Source organism: Ambystoma mexicanum, chromosome 5p, assembly GCF_040938575.1.
Source record: "Ambystoma mexicanum isolate Mex_15411 chromosome 5p, UKY_AmexF1_1, whole genome shotgun sequence".
Lineage (NCBI taxonomy): Eukaryota > Metazoa > Chordata > Amphibia > Caudata > Ambystomatidae > Ambystoma > Ambystoma mexicanum.
The window spans coordinates 684,525,043-684,545,946 of NC_090930.1; the positions used below are offsets into that span (position 1 = coordinate 684,525,043).

Here is a 20,904-nt window from a genome sequence, read left to right on the forward strand (position 1 = left end):
AGCATCCATCTCTAGCACAATTTGTAAAAAAAAAGTTGAAACAAAACAGCTAATAGTCATTTAGTAAAACAAAAAAAGTTTCAAGTACAAAAACTTTGCCTCCTCTATCAATATGTAAACCAAACCAAAAAACAATTAGTAGAAAATCAGCTATCACTACAGATAAAACTGCTTCTTTAAATCTTGATATAGTTCAAAGTAAGCATACCAAGAAAAGTATTTTAGCCAAAATGTTCCATCACAAAGTCCTTCAAAATCTTATAAAAACAGGAGAGAAACCAGATTCAACGCTTAAAACCTATCATAGGAAATTAATCTTCGAAGTGTTGATAGACAGTGCAATTCTTCTCAAAAGAAAGTTATTTATTTTAGTGTTAAACAAAATGAAACCACTAACAAAACTAATAACTAAATTACAAAAAAGACTTCTAAATAAACGAAATGTCAACAGAAAGAACTTCTTAAGTATCTGCAGAGGTGAATGGAGTCACACTACGAGCACAGAGCCATACTTTAATGAAGAAGCGTACAAACAAAAGCAAACAAATACAATTGCCATACATAGCAGTGGTCGAGGTTATGAAAAAGGTAATAATACCATAATGGAACAAGAAGTACTCCTTACAAAAATATGTCCTGAAAACTTAGAATTACTTCTCCATTAAACTGAATCAGAACGTCTAGTGTACAAATGCCCATGCACGTCAATGTGTAACATTCCCAAACAATTTTTCAAGTCTTTACAACAATTCCTCAATAGCAAAGACAAAATTAAAATTAAACTACTGCAAAATATGGATACCTGTCCAGTACGCCAGTACACAGGACTACAAGGACATTCATTGGCCTGCATTACAGGACCTACTTGCAAAACCACCTTCCATGATATCAAAAGGATATCAACACATCATTCAACTATAAGAAATCTACTTTATAAACTGTACTATGCTAAAAGTCCTGCTTTAGCACTAGCCAATTTAAATAACATTCTTCTACATGGTACAGCAAAAGACCTACTAGAAGAAATCGACTATATCCAGAAAAAATATTTTGGAAGTGAAACCCACTTACAGAATGAAATAGCTGTAAAACAAAGTAGTAACAATTCTACACATGGCAACCTTTTACTACACACATACAAAAAAGAAATACTAAAATTTAAAAGTACATCAGCTGAAGTACCAAACCATGTGTGTGTATGTTGCTGCAGAACTTTTTATAAAAGTAACACAAAAACTGTAGACCTATCATACAAAATAGAAGACAATGAAGATTCTAAATGGTTTGAATTAGCTCTCTACCTTATAGCAGAAAACAAATACGAAATAACTGACCCCGTAATACTTTGTAGTTACTGCACTACAAAACTTGACAACAACCAAACTCCTTCACGTGCTATGACAAATAATTTGGAATTATATCCACTACCAAAACCCCTTCAACAACTTAATTTATATGAGAGCATCATAATACAAACTGTGCACCCATTTCAAGCAATAATACGCCTTCAACCAAAAACTGCAAAATTACCTCCCTCTGAATTAGTGAAAGGTATTCGTGGAAAAGTAGTGTATTTACCATTTGATCTAAAAGAAAATGTGCACACTCTAGGAGTGCAACGTCCAATGCAACAATCTTTAATTATCTTGGTAAATGGAGTACCTACAAAAGACAAAATAATTTGGCAACAGCTAGTAGATTTACAGAAAGTTAGAGAACCCTTGCAATATCTTAAAGAGAATAATGAATATTACACAGAAATTAATATTGAAGAAAACTTGAAGGATGCAACTGAAATAATTCAAGAGACACAAGAAGCTGGTCAATTTGAGCTCCTAGATCCTGCTACAATATAAAACACTTTAGACCATTATACAATTCATCCATTTCACTCTAATGACACCATAGAAGATGCACTGGAAATGTACCAAATGCATCAAACAAAAGGATCACCAATCAGCATATGGGAAAAAAGTACAGAAGCACGTGCTTTTCCTCTACTCTTTCCTACTGGCAAAGGAGGAAGGTACGATGATAGACCTATTCAAATATCAGCATCAGAATAACGCTCATTACGGATGTATTCTGAAGATCCCAGATTTAGACAAAATGTGGAATACATATTCCACTTACTCTTTGAAAGTGAACTAGCAACTTTATGTTACGGAACTGCACACATATTAAAATCAGGATCACACTTTCAAAATATGACAGCTACACAATTATTACAAAAAGTGCAACAAAAAGATGAGGTTTTACAATCAAATATTACAAATCTATTAGCAAAAATGCGTGGTACTAAAGAGTACTGGTTTTGACGTCAGAGATGTACGTTGTATGATCAGAAACCTTGGCCCACCCACTTGGTTTGTTACATTAAGTTGTGCAGAATTTGCATGGGAAGATTTGCATGATTTCCTACGCATATCAAACAAAAACAAAACAAACACAGATATACTAACACCTGGAGAACTTTGTTCTCTGGATCCTGTTAATGTTTCAAGATATTTTCACCATCGCTTCATTGCTATGCTACATTTTATTTGTAATAAAACTGTTCCTCCCCTTGGAGAAGTGCAACACTTCTTTTGGAGAAAAGAATACCAAGCCAGAGGAGCACCACATATCCACATGCTTTTATGGATTAAAGATGCTCCTAAATTTGGTCAAGACAGTGATGCCACTGTTTTACAGTTTATTGAAAAATATGTCACTTGTGAAATTCCATCGGAATCCAAAAATAGTGATCTTCATGCACAAATTTTACAATTTCAAAGACACAAATGTGGCAAATATTGTCGTCGCAAATACAAAAACAAAGGGAAATACTACACCAAATGCCGATTTGGTTTCCCTAGACCAGTTACAAATACAGGTCAAGTAAACAACCTCATGTCTTCAGTTAGACATAGTGTTAAAGGTAAGTCACCTAAAAATACATATTACATAAAAAGAAAAGAAGAAGAAAAATATATCAATGATTACAATGCAATCATTGCCCACTTATGGAATGCAAACATAGATGTGCAGTACATTGCAGACCATTCTACAGCAGTTGCACGATATGTCACAGCATACTAAACCAAAGCAGAAAAGACAGAGCTGCAAGACCTCTGGAATGACCTGTCATCAGATAGAACAGTGTCTCAAAAATTATACAGCTTGGGCATAAAAATGCTGTCCCATAGAGAATGTGGATCCTATGAAGCAGCTGATCGTTTAACTGGTACTGCACTGTATGGTAAATCTGAAAATGTAGTATGGCCATGTCTTGGTCCAGCTAAATCTAGAAAAAGAGTTCTAAGATCATATGAAGATATAGAAACAATAGCCACACATGATCCCAACAGCCAAGAGATTTTAAAGAACAATATATTGGACACATACTACCCAAACAGGAGTACCACTTTGGAAGCCATGTGTCTATACCACATAGCCCAAAATTGCACATACAAAAATAATAGAAAACCTGATGAAAAGAACGGTAAATACAGAGTGACAAACTGTGAAGGCAGCTTAGTAAAACTCACCAAACCAAATTTAATTAATCATATCAAATTATCATTAAAGACTCCTCAACATAAAGAAGTATATTACATGTCCCTGCTACAACTCTTTAAACGATGGAGAAAAGAAGAAGAAATACTAGATAACTATGACTCATATGAAGACGCTTTCAAAGCAAATGAAAGCACTATAACTGATGTAAACTTTACACAGTACAAAACAATGTTGCACAATGAACAGCAACGCTAGAAGAACTCCAGGCCCAACTAGATAAGGGCACTCCTGACAGTAGTCAACCTTCCTTGGAAGCCAATAACCACTGGGAGAGCCACTAATAACAAATTAGGCAGAATTAGCTATGATAGAAGTAGAAAACACCATGTGTCAGTATGAAGATAAAGAAGACTTAACTATACTACAATCAAAACTAAACAATGCGCAACGTAGCATTTTTCAAGAAGTAACAAAAGAAATTGCACATGGTGTACAACATGAAAACAAAGAATGCACCTGCCAAAATTACAAACCTGTACTATTGTACGTCAGTGGTGAAGCTGGTTCTGGCAAAACATTCCTAATCAAAATCATCAGTAAGTTCCTTCAACAATTGACAAACAACAAACTGTCAGCTGTTGTCGCTGCCCCCACAGGTTTAGCTGCCTACAACATAGGTGGTGTCACTTTAAACCGATTACTACTCCTGCCAGTAGAACACCAAAACAAATTAGACTATTACAAACTTTCTACAGAGGCTGCAATGTAACTACGCAGAGTATTGAAACAAATGAAAATGCTTCTACTAGATGAAGTGAGCATGGTGTCCAACCTAATGTTGGCTTTGATTCACCTCAGATTACAAGAAGTACTCAAAACAAACTATGAAGAGTTCTTTGCAGGAAAAAACATTGTTTTCGGAGATCTTCTTCAATTGACACCAGTAAAAGGTGAGCCTATTTTTGAAACGTTAGGACACAAACTCTGCCGTAAAACTGTTGACAGCATTGGAAATGTCAACCTTTGCCAACATTTCCAATACAGAGAATTAACAGAAAACATGCGGCAATCTGCAGATCTCACTTATGCCAACATCTTAAAGTATCAGAGTTGGTATACTTTCTAAAGAAGCAGAATCAATATTGAAAACGCGGCACATTCATGTTGTTTTATGGTGATAATGCATGTGCTACAGATGTTATGGAAAAATTAGCCCACAAAAATGTCAATTGTATGGCCTTAATGCCAACTCTTGCAAGCTGTTTCAAATTCAAGTAAAGAAATGCAACCAATAATGGAAATTAGCGCCACAGACAAACTAGATGTACATGGTATGACACTACCCATGTGTGACCAAGCCACAACAAGACTAAATAGTTTAGAAAAATCAATCTCAAACACAGCAGGATTGGAAAAGATATTAAAATTATCCTTAAATTTCAGAGTAACGCTTAAACATAACCTTGACGTGGACCAAGGACTAGTTAATGGAGCACTGGGTACAGTTGTTGGCTTTCAAACATACCCACGTGACAACAAAATTCAGTTTGTCAATATTCTCTTTGACAAACTTTCAGAAGTAAAAAGGATAGGACGCTCAACAGCTCGATTCCTTCTCTTCAAAGACATGTATATACGCAGAGAACAATTTTCTCTAACTCTTGCATACGCAGTCACCATTCATAAATCACAAGGTCTTACCCTAGACAAAGCAATGATAGACATTGGTAACACAATCTTTAAAGAAGGCATGAGCTACGTAGCACTATCACGCTTACGTACACTTGACGGTCTATTTCTAATCAACTTTGATGCAAGTAAAGTAAACGCTAATATTCCTTGCATTTTAGAAAACAATAGACTTCGCTCACTATACACCCCCCATCTAAACACATATTCTGTACCACAAAAAGTAAAACGTTGTAAAAGAAAACTAAATCAAACAGAAATGCAACAGGATGTCACTGCAAATCCTCCAAAGAGAGTAAAATAAACTAAAACTTCATCAAGTACCACAAACATAAAAGAACCCATTAGGGAAAGTAAACCAAGTACTTCATCAAAGAAGGAAGACAAACTAAAAAAAATACAGATACAGAACTACCTGGTCCATTTAAACTCTCAAATATAGTTGGAGTAAGTTGCTATGCAAATGTAACAATGAATATTCTATTTCAATTGCCACCAATTGTTGACAACATTTACTTACACAGTACAGACCAATTGTGTTTGCATGGCCAAATGGCCATGCACCCAAGACTCTATGCCCTGGCCACAACCACCGCAGCATATCACACCCATAGAGTCAAACATTTCAACTATGGCCTATGGAAACTTTTAATGTCCGCGGATATTATGAGTGTTCTTAGAACACTTTCAACTTGCCAGCAAACAATATGGACAGCGTCCTCAGAGCACCCTCATTTTGTTTATTTGCGAACATTTCAGGACACGTGGGTGTTCTTAGAATACATTCAACTTGCCGCAAACAATAAGGACAGCATCTTCAGGACACCCCCTACGAACGTTTCAGGACACCGCGAGTGTTCTTAGAACACTTTTAACTTGACAACGAACAATACGGACAGCGTCCTCAGGACACCCCCTACGAACATTTCAGGACACCGCAAGTGTCCTTAGAACAGTTTCAGCTTGCTTGCAAACAAAACGGACACATATTGCGTCCTCAGAACACCCCCCCCATTTAGTTTATTTAGAACATTTCAGAACAGCCGTGTTATCCGCAGACAAATCGAACACAAGAGCGTCCGCCACATAAAAAAACACAACATTTAACCTATCTCATACTCTCCCACCCTCCCCAAACACTCTTACACACCAACACACTCTACTAAATACAACTTTTAAACCAAATTTCACTGCGCTGTCCACAGACGTCCGCGAATCCAAGATGGTGGGCGCTACCGAAAATCTGACGCGCTTTACGCTCCATGCCGTCCAATCAGCGAACACGTTGCATGTCCGCGGACATCACGCAAGCCAATTGGCCAATCAGGACACTGTCCGCGGAGCGAACAGGGAAGTGTGTCCGCGGACCGAACACAGATATCACTAATTTTTTATGACCTACTTTTTCGTCATTTTAAAAAAAACTACTGGACGGATTTTCTACAAATTTAGTGAAAATCCATCCAGCGGTTTGGGCTGTAGGCGCGAGCAAACTTTTTTCCCCATTCAGTCTATGGGGAAAAAAAGGTTTTGGGACCCCCCCCCTATAACTTTGCTCCCCCTGGACCAATCCTCACTAAACTTAGCAAAAAAGTTCAGAGTGGGCCATATACTTTTTCTGCAAGGTTTGGTGAGGATTTGTCCTGGGGGAGCAAAGTTATAAGCCACCCAAAAAGTGCTCTTCCTATGGAAACAGCAACTTAATCGTAATTTATATATAAAACGTATGTGTGATTTGAATATTAAATAAATGAATAAATATTTACCTTTACAAACTAGCCTGATTCCTGGTTCAGTGTGACCTCGGGGGTATTTTGAGAAGGGTGTGAAATGAGTGGTATATCATTCAGAATATTGAACTTATAGACACAAATAAATAAGGGTGTCATCATGCGCTACATGCTAGACGAGACCTGGGTGTGTGCCTGATTGAAATCCTTAACAGCTTCTTTAATACTTCTTATGTTCTAACAGTTACATTTGTCGGTAGTATTTCCTTTCCATCGTGCTTTAAAACTTAACAAACATAAAATACCTAAACACAGTTTAACCATTGACATTTTTGTGTGTTTTGGACCGAGAATATGCAGATATTTCTTTTAATCAAGACTACATTCTTTTTCCAAGTACTCAATGAATAACTTCTTGTTAGCGCTGACTTCTAAATGGCTTTCAAGAACCATTTTATAATACGATCACCTCAACTCATTTTTATAAAATGAGCCAAATTCAATCTGATTATCCCAAATTCGAGGCATGTCTCATTTCGTTGACATATCTCTTATGTAAAAGGAACGCTGTATTTTCAGAATCCCTTCTTTTTCAGAACATCGTGCAAGCCTTCACGAAACATATGAGTCTGAGGCCTTGAGCCAATACAGCAACAGTTTCAGTTTAACGGAGAAGAATATACTGCACTGGCACAGTTCCAGTTTCTTAGGGACATTTGGGGCACTGGTAGGTAAATGCAACAACTGTTTTAGAAGTCTATTCTGCTCCTTCACCAATGTATCAAAGTTGCCATCCCTGCATTTTGTACACCTCCCAAGCATACGAGATAGTGCGACCACCATAATTGTTGGAAACTTTGGAACCACCCGTCGTCTTATAGCCATTGTGTTCGCACATTTCTCTGTTTGCTTGTGCCAGTTTAATGTTTTATCCAGGTTAATACCCAATGCCGGTCACTTCATTCAACACTGTCTCGCCTATGGCAAAGGGAAAGATTCCCTGGTCTGGTTGTTGGCGGTGAAAAAACATAATTTTTGTTTTAAAAATGTGAATCACATTCCTGACCTAGCAGCAAAAGCTTGTAATTGCTTTTGGAGGCCTCTCTGGGATTTAGCGATCAAGACTTCCTCATCAATGAAAAAGAGAAACTACCATTTAATGCCTCACAGTACAGGCGTGTCGCAGATAAGCTACCATTTTATCCCTCACAGTACAGGCGTGTCGCAGAGAAAATACCATTTTATCCCTCACAGTACAGGCGGGCGTGTCGCAGAGAAGCTACCATTTTATCGCTCACAGTACAGGCTTATCGCCTTTCAAGATATTAGGGAGAAGTGCTACATCATTAATATGTTTGGAATAGCAAAGGGGCCAGCACACAGCCCTGCCGTACTCCTTTTCTGAGAAGTTCTGTCGAGCCCCATCCCACTACCCCAGAATATTTCAGTATATAAGAGCAATATTGCATAATTAAGCACAGAGGGACAGCTAAGTCATCTGACACAAGTCGATTCCGCCACACAGAAATGCCCATCGTCAATCTAAAAGATTGGTCGAGGGATAAAGTTAATTTCTAAAGCCGACTTGGGTTGGGGATAAAATATTGTTCTCCTCGCTCCATAGTTTGTCTTGTTGTCAAAACCCTGCCATTGATTTCAGAAAGAGAGTCCAGAAGGGGCATGGGTCTGTAGTTTACAGGATTTTATCAGTCCCCTTTTTATAAATCAGAACAGTGATTTCTCTTTGCCATGGAATTCTTTATATTGTATATATGTCGTTAAACATGTATATATGTCGTTAAACAATTTGGTCAAGATGATGAAAGTGAATTTATATGAAAATGAATTTGCAAGAGCAGTTCAAGAGACAACGAGGGCGGCCAGTGTGCCTTCACTGTGTGCCCATTGTACTTGTTCCTTCGAATATTTCTGAAGGGATCAGGCTGGGAGGTTAGAAATTCAAATGATTGGCTTTCATGTGTGTGGGAGCAGCACAGAAATGCAGAGCTGTGCTGTTTCTCTCCAATGTAATGGATTAAAAAATGCATGTCAGTTTGAAATCTCATGCCTTGTACCAAATCGGTATTTTATTTTCCAATTGGTTCAACAAAAGGTATCAAAAACTAGATTTTGTGTGATTTTTAAAACTGGACTAATACAGCGTCGAACTGTTCTTTGCAATATCCCTGTAATATACACTGCCAGAAGTGCACAAACCAGCAAAGGAACATCCGCAGTGAGATCATTAACTATTTATAGACCAAGCTGACTGACGTTCTGTTTCGTAAACGCAATTTAACATATGTCATTCGTTTGCCATCTTGGCTTCTTAGCCTCCTGGAAGACTCATCACCTCGTGAACAAATAAATGCATTCCCACTCAACTCACTATTGTCATGAAACGGATCGAGTAGTTTAAAGGAAAACACTTCGCTTCAGGGTTCTTTTTTTGACTCGTTAATGACTTTTTATGTCGGCATCCATTGTCTTAATTAATAGTGATTCGAGTGCTTTGAAGCCTGCCAGTGTAGTAACGTTTTAACAAAATGGATTCTTCGATCTCCTTGACTGGTATCAGTTTCCGAGGCCACGGTAATGTTGATGAATTGAACTTTATTCTGACAAGGATGCTCACATTCCCTCCTTCGGACGTTTCTGCCTACCCTAGACCCTCTCCCCTCAGCCCCCCCCACACCCACCTCGCCGTACCTAGGGGTAGGGAGTTGCTTCACACACATCATGAGGCATTGGTCAGCATGTCCATAAATCTGCCATCAGCTCTCTGCAAACGCCACAGATGCGCTCTCTCGTCCTCCTTAAATAAAAGCCAAGGCGCAAAGTCGATGCAAGGAATGTGTACCCTTGTATCACAAGAATGCGCGTGTATACCTTGATGGTGTGGAGGCTTGGAGAGCTCAGCAATGGCATAACTCGTAATTGCAGAGCCCAACTGTAACCACTTGCCATGGGATGGGACGCCGCATGCGGCTTGCTTCACTTTGTGGTCAAATGTCCCTTTACTGGCAGAGACCCACTTCAAATTCATTCCTCGTGCCCGCAAACACCCATTCACGCAGTGACGCAGGAAATTACATGGCACTCTGCATTCAACACATGAAACTGCCGAATGCACCGTTAGATTACTAGTTTTCTCTGCCAAAACGAATATTGTAATGTTATGTTCATTTATACCGCACATTGTTGCCCTTTGCATGATCTCCAGAAGCTCACTTGTCTCTCTGTAAGATACATGGGTGGGAAAAAGGGTTAGTGAAGGAAGAGGGATAGGAGAGAAGATGTGCTCTTCTGTTGATGCTTGCAGAACCAGGAGAAACTGGTGTCTGTACGCGTTAGCTTTCCGGGTGTGCTTTGTTGTGTGCACTGGGCTTGTTGTATTCGGAGGGATAGTGTCCAGTGTCTGGTTGTTTGCAACTGTTTGGTTTTGTGGCATGGTTAGCACTGAGTGTGTGGTTTTGTGTTTAGTTTTTCTGGCCCTTTTGGCCATGTGTAGTACGTGAGAGGTATGTGGGTGTGGAAAAGCAGAGGAGGGTGGTTAGTTGGTTTCTGTTTGGCTCGGTGTGTGTGGCTGTTTTATTGTTGGTTCTTCGATCCATATTGTCCCATGTTTGCTTTGGTCCAGAATATGGTTTGTGGGGATGCACAGTTTTATTCTTGTCTCAGTGAGTGGAATAGCCAGGTTTTCAGTCGTTTTCTGAAAGTTAGGTGATCTTACAAAAAACAATATCAGGGTGAAGTCCTTGTACTGTCGAATTCATTGTTTAGTCAATACACGACAGGGTGGGAATGTAATTCTCACCTCATAGTCTATAATAGAATTAATATTCCCTGTGCAATTAGTAGGGGTAATCTTCATTCTATGTCAAGACTGGAGGCAAGCATTATACTTGTTCAAAGCTTCCCCAAACAGTTGTATCTAAACTTTCAATCGGCTTGAAATAAAACTCTTTAAAGGTATTATCGCTAGCCCAATCGGCTGCCTGCATTATATCTCGCAGAGACACCCCTGCTGTGAATGCTCTGGACGCCATTGCTCCACTTACTGAGTGTGCTCCATATAGATTCAGGTCGATACCTGCTATCTGCATCACCTCTCTCACCCATATCACTATGGTGGCTGTCGCTACCCCCTGAACAGGCCTTCTGCTCGCAATTAGACGCTGTATAGTGCCTGCCGCTCTGCACTCTGCGGTCCTGCTCTCGTATTCCTTGATACACTTCGCTACACACCATTTGGGGTTACTCTGAAAATACGGGTAATGAACTGTAGTTGTACCTGTCTTAGTCCTTCTGACTATTGAAAACGTCACCCCTTCTGGTCCGAAAGACTTCCTGTTGATCTCAAGCACTTTGACGTCTGCTACCCTCTTACAAGATACTAGACATAATAACATTGCTAACTTGCCAGACAGTTGCTTCAGTGAAAGTTACCTGTCTGTTGGCCAGCTCTCTAGCAGCCGCAACACTACTTTCACGTCCCATACTTTATTATATCACAGCTCTAGGGGTGCTTTACATCTCACCCCTCTTATAAGCCTAGCAACTGCTGGGTGTAACCCTGCAGGGACTACTTCAATCGTTAAGTGGCCAGCTGAAATGGCTGACCTGTACACTCCTGTGGCCCGAATCAATTTCCCATCTTGTAACAAATGCGTTAGAAAATTCAATATAGCTACTATAGGGTCTGAAATGGGATGAAAATGTCTCCCTGTACACCAGTTCGACCACCAAGCCGTGTCATAGCTCCTCTTACTAGATGGTGCCCAAGATTCTGCAATGAGCTCTGCAGCTTACGTAGAAATGCCTGGCAGCGCCCAGTGTCTCCAGATACTCTGCATGCTATTAGCGGGGGAGTCCCTCTCACTCTCGGAGGATGAAATGAACCTGCTAGGTCCGTGAGAAGCCGTTCTGTGTCCGAGAGAACTCAAGGTATGTCTGCTGACAGCTCCATCACCGTTGGAAACCAAACTTGTGACTTCCACAGAGGCGCTATCAACATCCATTTTGCCTTCTCCCTCCAACACTTCGCTAAGAGCCTGATCAGCATCACGAAGAGAGGGAACGCATAATATAAGTCTCCTGACCATTGTTGAAGAAACACGTCTGCGCCTTACTCACCTGGATCCAGCCTCCAGCTAAAGTAGCTGGGTGTCTGCACGTTGAGGCGAGACGCAAACAAATCTGTGTGAACTGAACCCCACAGTCGATTCAGGCTCTGAAAGATCTCGGTGTCCAGCCTCCAGTCACTGGAGTCAGTCAGGTATCGCAAGTTCCATGTTGGCCCTCACGTTCAGCGAACCTGGCAGGTATTCTGCCATCAGCGACATCCCCGACTGCAGGCAAAAGTGCCAAAAATGCCAAAAGTCTTTCGCTAGCTCTGCCAGTAGTCGGGATCTCGTCCCTCCCAGGTGGTTATATACCTGACCGCTGATATATTGTCCATCTTGAGAAGGACACATGAACTCACTCTCCCTTTCATGAATGCTTTGATAACGAAAGAACCTGCTAGGAGTTCCAAACAGTTTATGTGCAGGTGGAGTTCCTCCTCCCTCCATTTCCCCCCGATCACTAGAGATCCGCATCTCGCCACCCAGCCTATGTGACTGACATCTTATTCTATGACTAGACCTGGTCGATCTCCGGAAATGGCACGACCATTCCAGGCATCCATATTCTTCAACCACCACTCTAGTTCTATGATGGATTCCTGATTCAAGGGTATTTGCTTATGGTATTTCAGACCCTGTTGCAAATGTTTGATCTTCAGTCTCTGAAGTGTTCGGTAGTGCAGCGGGCCTGGGAAAAGAACTTGAATAGATGCTGCTAGCATCCCTACTATCCTCTCTAGTACTCTGATATCATCTGCTTGCTCAAGCAGTCCCTCATCTCCTTCTTGATTTCCCTGATCTTCTGTGCTAGTAATTCCAGGGTCGCTTTCCTGGTGTCTAGAACAAAACATTGAAAGTCTAGCCTTTGTGTCGGACTTTTCTACGTTCGCTAGGAACCCTAAGGACGTCAGGAGGTCCTGTACCCATGCTGTCTGGTATACTAGTGTCTCCAGTTCCTCTGCCAGGTGCAGCAGGTTGTCTAGGTATATAAACATCCTGATGCCCTTCTCTTGAATCGCTGCTGCTACTGGTCTCATCGGCTTGTTGAAGGCCCAAGGTGCTGAGGCTAGCCCGAAGGGCATAGTTCTGAATTTCCATAGTTGGCTGTTCCAGCGGAAAGCCAGGAAAGTCCTGAATTCCTCTTGCACTGGTACTGTTAAATATGCATCCTTCAAGTCTAACCTTATTAGCCAGTCCACCTCTCTTAGGGAATCCCTGAGCTGGTGTATTCCTTCCATTTTGAAGTGGCGGTACACAATCCACCCATTCAGCTCCTTTAGGTTTATGACTGGTCGCACTTTCTCTTTCCTGTGGACCAGGAATAAATTCTTATGAATCTGGGGGTTGCACAGCACTTCTCTATGGCCTCCTTTCTCTCTACCTGTTGCAGCTTGTGGTCTAGGCTCTCCTGCTCTGCTTGCGCTATGTGGGGATGCGGAGGCCAGCATGCCTGTATTGGCTGCTGGATAAATTCTAGTCGCAGACCTCTGATGGTTTGCAAAACCCAAGTATTGCTGGAAAGCATGCGCCAATTGTTCCAGAATATCATTGTTCTGCCCCCTACTGGTGGGTGTTGTGTTACTCTCACCTTTTGTAAAGCTTAAGCCTCGGCCTGTTCCTCTTCCTCTGCGCCCCCTCAGGAATCTTCCTCTGGCTTGGAAGAAGGAGTCCTGCTGCTTATTCTCCCAGTACTGTGCACTGGGATTCTGGGGTCTCTTTCCTTCTTGAAAATCTTCCAAATTGATGCCTGAGCCTTTTCCAACAAAGAATACATGCTGACGAATTGGCCCATCTCCATGCCAAATGTCTCTCCAAAGAGTAGACTTTGTGCCGCTTCCCCGGCCTCATAAGACGCTAGGTCACTCAGTTTAGGATGGGTTCACTTGGAGAATGGACACCTTTCGCCGGTAACGCTAGGGGAATGGTTGTGAGTCCCTCAAAAACTACTACATAGAGGAGTACATGAGCACTCAATCCTCACATTGTTGTGGTCCCTCTGGAAAAACAAACCATAAATGATTGGTGTTACCACATGGACATCTCCCTTAAGGTGCATTTGGGTTCCCATTGTTAGGGACCTCATACGAACCCATACGTTTTCAACCACAATATGAGCAAGGGCTGATGAGGGTAGGGCAACTGTGGAAAGACGGGATCTTCCTGACTAAAGCTGAGCTGGAGTCAGCACAACAGGGCCTGTCAATTCACCCGCTATTATACCTGCAGCTAAAAAGTGCATTAACTGACCCACGATGGAAGAAACAATCCCAGCAACAACTAACCCTGTTTGAAAATGTTTTAAACACCCACCAGGGATCCAGAGGACTGATAGCAAAACTATACAGGGCTCTGCTAACAAGGAATCATTTAACATCACCACACACACAGGCTCGATGGAAGATAGACCTGGGATGGGTAGGCAATTTAGAAGGATAGGCGGCTGTCTATAGGGCAGTCTGGAGTTGAACAATCGCAGTCCAGGTGAAAGAGGGAGGGGGTTGGGGAGAAAAATAAGTAAAGATGGGTTAGGTGCGTTGGGAACAAAGAGAGGGACTTATCTGCTGAGTGTTTGGTTTGACTATCAAGTTGAAACACAGTGAGTCCTCATTGCAACCACCGACTATCTAGAATGATTATACACAAACGTATCTTGATGGTTATTTTTTTTTTTTAATGCTGTCACTCAGAGATCGCAAACCTATTTCTTTGCTTCAATAAAATACTATATAAAAAAAATAAATGGCATCAGCTATGTCCATCCCTCCTCCCCAGGATGCACTACCCCACCATCAGCATGAGGTCCTAGACAACAGAAAGAGCGCAATGACGCAGAAAAGAATCAAGAAGACCAAGACGATGACTAAAAGTAATGGCTAAGGCTACCAAGGTGAAATACACACGCACTCACCCTGGGAAGCACTCCTATGGGACCACCTCCATGCTCTGCCACACCAAATCCAACCGCCAGGATGCTCTCAGAAAGGCTGCTCCTTTTTCAGGAAGTAGTAGGCTGTCATTCTCTATCTCATATTCCTCAACAAATACTGCCACCACACAGGCTAGGCTACTTCTGTGGGGAATAACATCCCACCAGCTACCTTGCAAGCCATTTCCAAGACTCTGTATATACTGCAACACACCACGCTGCAGTGGGAATCAGTTTTGAAGTGCTTTCGAGGCTGCAATCAAGGAGCATCAGAAACACTACCTGCTACCTTAGATATAAAACATGCCCAAAATCTTCCCCTGTCCACTTGCCCCTCCATATATGTGGTCGGTGCCCCTTCAATCATTTCACTCCCCCTACTTACTTCGTGACCTCTGCTGCACACAAAAAAACACACAAAAAAGAAATAAATCAAAAAACACAAAAAAGGCTCATTTAGGAACCACCTTTCACAGTTAAAAAAAATAGAACTAAAAAAAGCTTAGACTCCATCTACTTTACATTTTTGAATAAAGTAGTTAGACTCAATTAGATTCTCCAACCTTTCCATTAGTATTTTGTACTATGCTAATGGAAATAATGGACAATTGCATACTGCAGAAAAAGAAAAAAGCACAAACAATTTTATGTTCCAAATACTTTTCTCTAACATACAATAAGCACCATAATCCATGGACATTGATGATTGTCTGCTGTCTCCCCAGCCCCCTTTTCAGGCCATGTATCATTGAAAACCCTGGATTGTATGTGCACGCCACCGCACAGGACAGGCCTTCTACCCTTTTTGCTGTTGTGTTTGTACCACTCCCTCACTTTCTGCTTTCAAACAGTCACAAATCTATCCACCAATCACTTCCAAAAACTCTAGATATCAAACCTATCAACATATTAAAATTCGACACACCCACTGCCACTTAACAATGTTCTAGAAATCTTTTGCATCTGCATTTCCCTTGCTTATCCAAAACAATTGTACACACTGCTGGTATAAATGCACATATGCATTGTGCAGTGAAAGAAGTGCATGAATAGAAAGGGGAGTATGGATTGCCAAGTGCTGATAGGAGCCCAGAAGTAAAGTGCCCAGAGGTAGAGTGCCAAGGGGGGAGGCCAGTGGCTTATTGCCCATGGGTGTGTTGCACAGCCACCAGGCGGTACACCCACAAGGGCAGTGCTAAAGGGGGAGATGTACTGGTGTCGACTACATGTAGGGCATGGAACCTGTGGGGTTCATGAGGGACCAGGCCACCGGTCTCTGTGGTAGTGATATGAATTAGCAGGGAAGAGATTAAGTCAAGCAGGAAGAGAAAAGCAGAGTTTTTAGAAGCTTCCGGAAGTTGAACTTCTGGGGGAAGGTGAGGAGTAGTAGAATGCCTATAAGGAGGTGAAGCTGAAAGTGGGCCTTCTTTACAAGCTCCAAAATGTAAGGAGTAAAGGATTAAGAGGACTTAAAGATCACCCTAAGGTTTCAGGCCTCACAGGATGGTGACAGTAGAGGCCCCAAAGAGGGCGGCCACAGGATTGGATGAAAACAGGACATAGGGGTCACAATAAGAAGGATCGCCGTCTTGCTGACATTGAGACCGAGATTGTTAGACGCACACAATGCCTGGATGGCGGTCAGACAATGGAGGAGGAGAAATTAGTAGAGGAAAGTTTATAGAAATCTGTGTGTCATTAACATAACACTGGAAATGAGAACAGAAGAAGGATATCAGGTGAGCCTGAGGGACAAAATAGACATTGAAGAGCCACAATGATCGGGTTCAACCCTGGGGTAGGCTGCAGGTAGAGCATGAGGTGGTAGAGTAGAAACGGCCTAGTTGCAGCTGCGAAGGGCGGTTAGTGAGGAAAAACTGAGATTTGGGGTAGATCTTTATTCTCTGCAGGTGCTTCCCTCTGGAACAGCCTGCCTGCCTCTCTCCATCTTGAGCTGGAACACTGGAACAGCCTGCCTGCCTCTCTCCATCTTGAGCTGGAACACCTTAAGTTCTGGAAACTCCTCAAGATCCTCCTGCACTCCACCTCTACCCTGCTAACCTCCTTCTCCTTCCTAACTCTGTTAGGTTTGTCTGACTTGTTGCCTGGTTCACCTCCAGAGCCTACAGGTCCCAGGCTCCCCGCCAGTCTTTTGCACTTGCCTCTGGGCCGCTGCACTTTGTTCAACATTACTGCACTTTCAGCTTACGCTCCTTGAGCGGGGCAACCTCTGCACTTAACCCAGGGCCCTGCTGACCCGGACTCTTTGCCTAACCCCCGTCTCTGCACCTCCATCTGTACATATGCATGACCTAAATGTACTTGGACCAGTAAGTTCTTCTGTTCCCCGCCCCCCCCACCATTTTCCGCCCTCCCAATCCCAAGCATGGTCTCAACTGTACCACTTAATGCGCTTGCACTAGGACAAATGTTGTCAGGGCTAGTATACTAGTTTTTGTGTTTAGATCATTCGGAATCTTCAAGGCCTATGAATGATTACTGTATTCCTGTGTTACCTTCCCGCATTGAAGCTCTTCACCTGTGTATAAGCGCTATATAAATAAATAAATAAAAACAGGTCAGCCAGTCCAGTGCCTGGTCCATGTTGTCCTACTATCATAAATACCATATACACTTTAATTATATCACTCCACCATATTACAAATATGGTATACTCCCCCTATAGTACCTATAATAGCTATACACATATTACAATACTGTATGTGGCCAGTGGGCAGATTCTTGGGGGCATGCCCCAACAATCTGGCCACAACCACCACAATACAGTTAACCCATATAAAGTATGTGCAACACCTTCAAATAACAACACTCACGCAGTCTCCCCACACCCCAATTCCAATAGTATCCGCAGACAAAATAATTAACAGCAGACACACCAGCACCTGCGCAGCTTTTTTCATCTATAAAAAGAGCTGTATATATTTTTTCCACTCTCCCACCCTTTCCAGGCCCTCCTTCATCCACGAAATAACCCCAAATATATTTTCCAGACTTCTTTTCCTCACTGCATTGTCTGCACACAAAGGCCATGATCTGGCCATCGAAGGTGACAACAATTTAAGAAATTCTGACACACCTCATATTTTCAAACATCCAATCAGCATGCGCTTCTCTGCAAACTTTGGTGACCATTCATAAAATGACGCTTAAGTTCTAAGCTGCTAAAAAAGTACTGTTTTTATAAGTTGAGCAACTTAACTAAAGATATTACCATTGATTATATAAACATTTCTCATAAACATCACCATTTTTTATTTTAACAGAAATGGCAAACACACTTCAGTGGCTGGAACAACTTTCCCAAAGAAGAAATGAGTGAAGATTACATCTCTAATGGTAAACACTACATCTTTCAGTAGTAACAAATGTCATAACTTTTGGAGAGCTAATTCAAATAATAATTTCTTCTTTTCTTGTAGTGCATAGTTTACATAAAAAAAACACATATTAATTATACAGAATCCCAAAACTCAGAAATACAATTCCAAACTCCAACTGTACAGAATGAAATAATGATCTTGTCTCTTCAATTGAAAACGCTTAATAACCCTAAAGATATTCAACTATGTTAAACATCATTTTATAACAAAATGTTGATTATTACTCTTTTTCTTGTATCTGTCTCACTTTCCCCCAGCACTCACCCCAATCATGTGAACAAATATGAACCAAATGAGCAATAAAATTTGTGATTGGTGAATAAAGTTAAAAGGTTTATAAATCTTTACTTTAACAGCTACAGATTACTGGGTCTAGCCAGATAGCCGTCCCATAGAAAAAACACCCAATACTATCACGCCTTCTGTTAAACTAATAGTGATTCATCTTCACATACAAATAACTCTCTTGTTGGGACAACTTTTTGTGTGAGATCAAAAGTTCAAGTTCAACCCAAAAGTTCAAATCCAATTAAAAGTTTTCCAATGAACAATGTTCAAAGTTCCTAAGAATAAGTTCCTTCCTCAGATTCCTCGTTCCAATACCACAAGTCTAAGAAGAATAATCAGGTTCCTAAGAGGATTATTCTCCCCTACTTGGTATATTTGTTTTCCTGGCGAACACTTCCCTTACCCAGGCTTTCTCTTCACCTTTTAACATGTTGCAAACCCTGAGGATATGTCTCTTCCTATGGACTTTCCTTTATATACTTTCACAACAGTTCATTAGAATTTATATCACTAATGATCTTCACCTGGTATAACCTCCTGCCAGGACTTGTCACACAAACACTTAATTTACCTTCACCTGGTACACCTTCCCACCAAGAATGTATTACACAAATACTTGCCTTCCCTGGTGTACCTGCCAGGACTTTATCACACACATTACTTTCTCTTTAAGGCTGGGGTTCAATAACCCACTTGTGACTTGTTTTACAAATATCCTTTTATTTCTTTAGTGGTTTTGCTTTTGGCCTCTCATTGCGTTTTCAAGAAGCTACAAACTTTATTAGGCCATCCAGTAACCCATTTGTGCTCTCCGGGTTCACAGGTAACTTCTGGCCTCCTCTCACTTCCCTTCAGTTTGTGTTATTCCTATGGAGCGGTACACATGCGCTGGCAATCCTGTAACCCTCTTACTCTCCCTGGGCTTAGCGGTAGCCTCCAGCGTTCCCGTCTGTTTCAGCGTAATAGCTTCTTGTACGTCCAGTTAAGTGCTATACCCTTGCTGTCTCTTTCCATGGTGTGCGTGTCTTTCTCGGTGGTGAGCCGCCTGCACCCAGGTTTCTCCTTTCCTTGTTCGGATTTGCTTTCACATTGACTGACGCAGTGTTCTCTCTCAGAGTGGTACTCTGCGTTACTGCAGGTCGCTCTGCGGTTCAGCGTTTGTAGCTATCCTCTCCTCTTCTCCTGCTCCTTCTTACTTTCCGGTGTACCTGGGCCGTGTTTAAACGCCTGGCTTGATTATTCATCTTCCAACAACTAGACCACTGCGTTGGTCTTCGGGTCTCATAATCTTCATTACTCATTGATTCTTTCTTGTGTCAGTAGCGATGGGACCATTTCCTAAATGGCTTTGAGGAAGTGGATACTGATCTTCGTTGGAAGTGATCCTTACTACTCCCTGCTTCTTCCTTGTCCCATTTGTCCATATACTAGCTCTCATGGGAGTTTGGGGATTAACAAAAGTAGATTTACATATAGGTTGAGGAGGAGTGCGATAGTATGCTATTAATGCACGGCGGACAGAGGGAACATCACTGAAAGGAAAGGGAGGTATGTGGCTTCCTCCACCAATAGCCTTTTCTTTGCCTAAGGTGTACCTCCTCCCTGATGGTCCTCCCTCATATAGCAACCCCAAGCGTCAAGATCAGTAGCGGCTGCCGACTCCTGGCCACAAAAGGGGGAGGTGTCCTCAGGGAAAGAAGTGAGGCCAGATTCATCACAATGGGGAATGTGTGGTTTCCAAATATTTCAACATGGTCGGTTTGATGGTCAGAGCGTTCAAATATTGATGTTAAAACTCATTTTATGATTTTTGAAGGGTTATATGGTTCAGGTAGATTCTATAATACTACTGGTGGCACAGAGTTGTCTGGGTGTCCTATTGTTTTTTTAACTGTTTTTTTTAACTCTGTTTTGGTTTCTAATTGGGGGAGAGGAGAATGAGAAGGAGGAAGTGAATCTATAGGTCTACTCTCAAGTCTTAAATATTATAGTAGTTTTATAAGGAGAGGAAGGTGGAAGAAGAAATGAATAGTGGGACTGAAAATGGATAGACAGATAAAGGGATTTAAGTTATTTATTTATAAATGTATAAGGCGCCGAAGCCCACGGGCAGCAGGACGCCAACATGGAGACAAGAGACAAACAAAAAGTGACATGGGACACGAAGAAAGGAGGATGCGCCAACAGTCTATCCTAGTGGTTACTTAAAGAGGGAAGTTTTCAGTGCGCAGCGGAACTTCCAG

The 20,904-nt window shown here is 41.6% G+C and overlaps 1 protein-coding gene across 2 annotated transcripts in view; it reads left to right on the forward strand.

Annotated features, from left to right (window-relative positions):
- The window catches only part of PRRG3 (proline rich and Gla domain 3), a 315,859-nt gene that overhangs the window by 174,060 nt on the left and 120,895 nt on the right, over positions 1–20,904 (forward strand). The window contains exon 2 of one of the 2 annotated variants that reach the window (XM_069613049.1): positions 18,257–18,329. The exons of the other annotated variant lie outside the window; for it this stretch is intronic. Coding sequence (XP_069469150.1) covers positions 18,327–18,329 — 3 coding nt within the window. The 5' untranslated portion in view covers positions 18,257–18,326. The remainder of the gene's footprint in view (positions 1–18,256; positions 18,330–20,904) is intronic. 2 annotated transcript variants of the gene reach the window in all.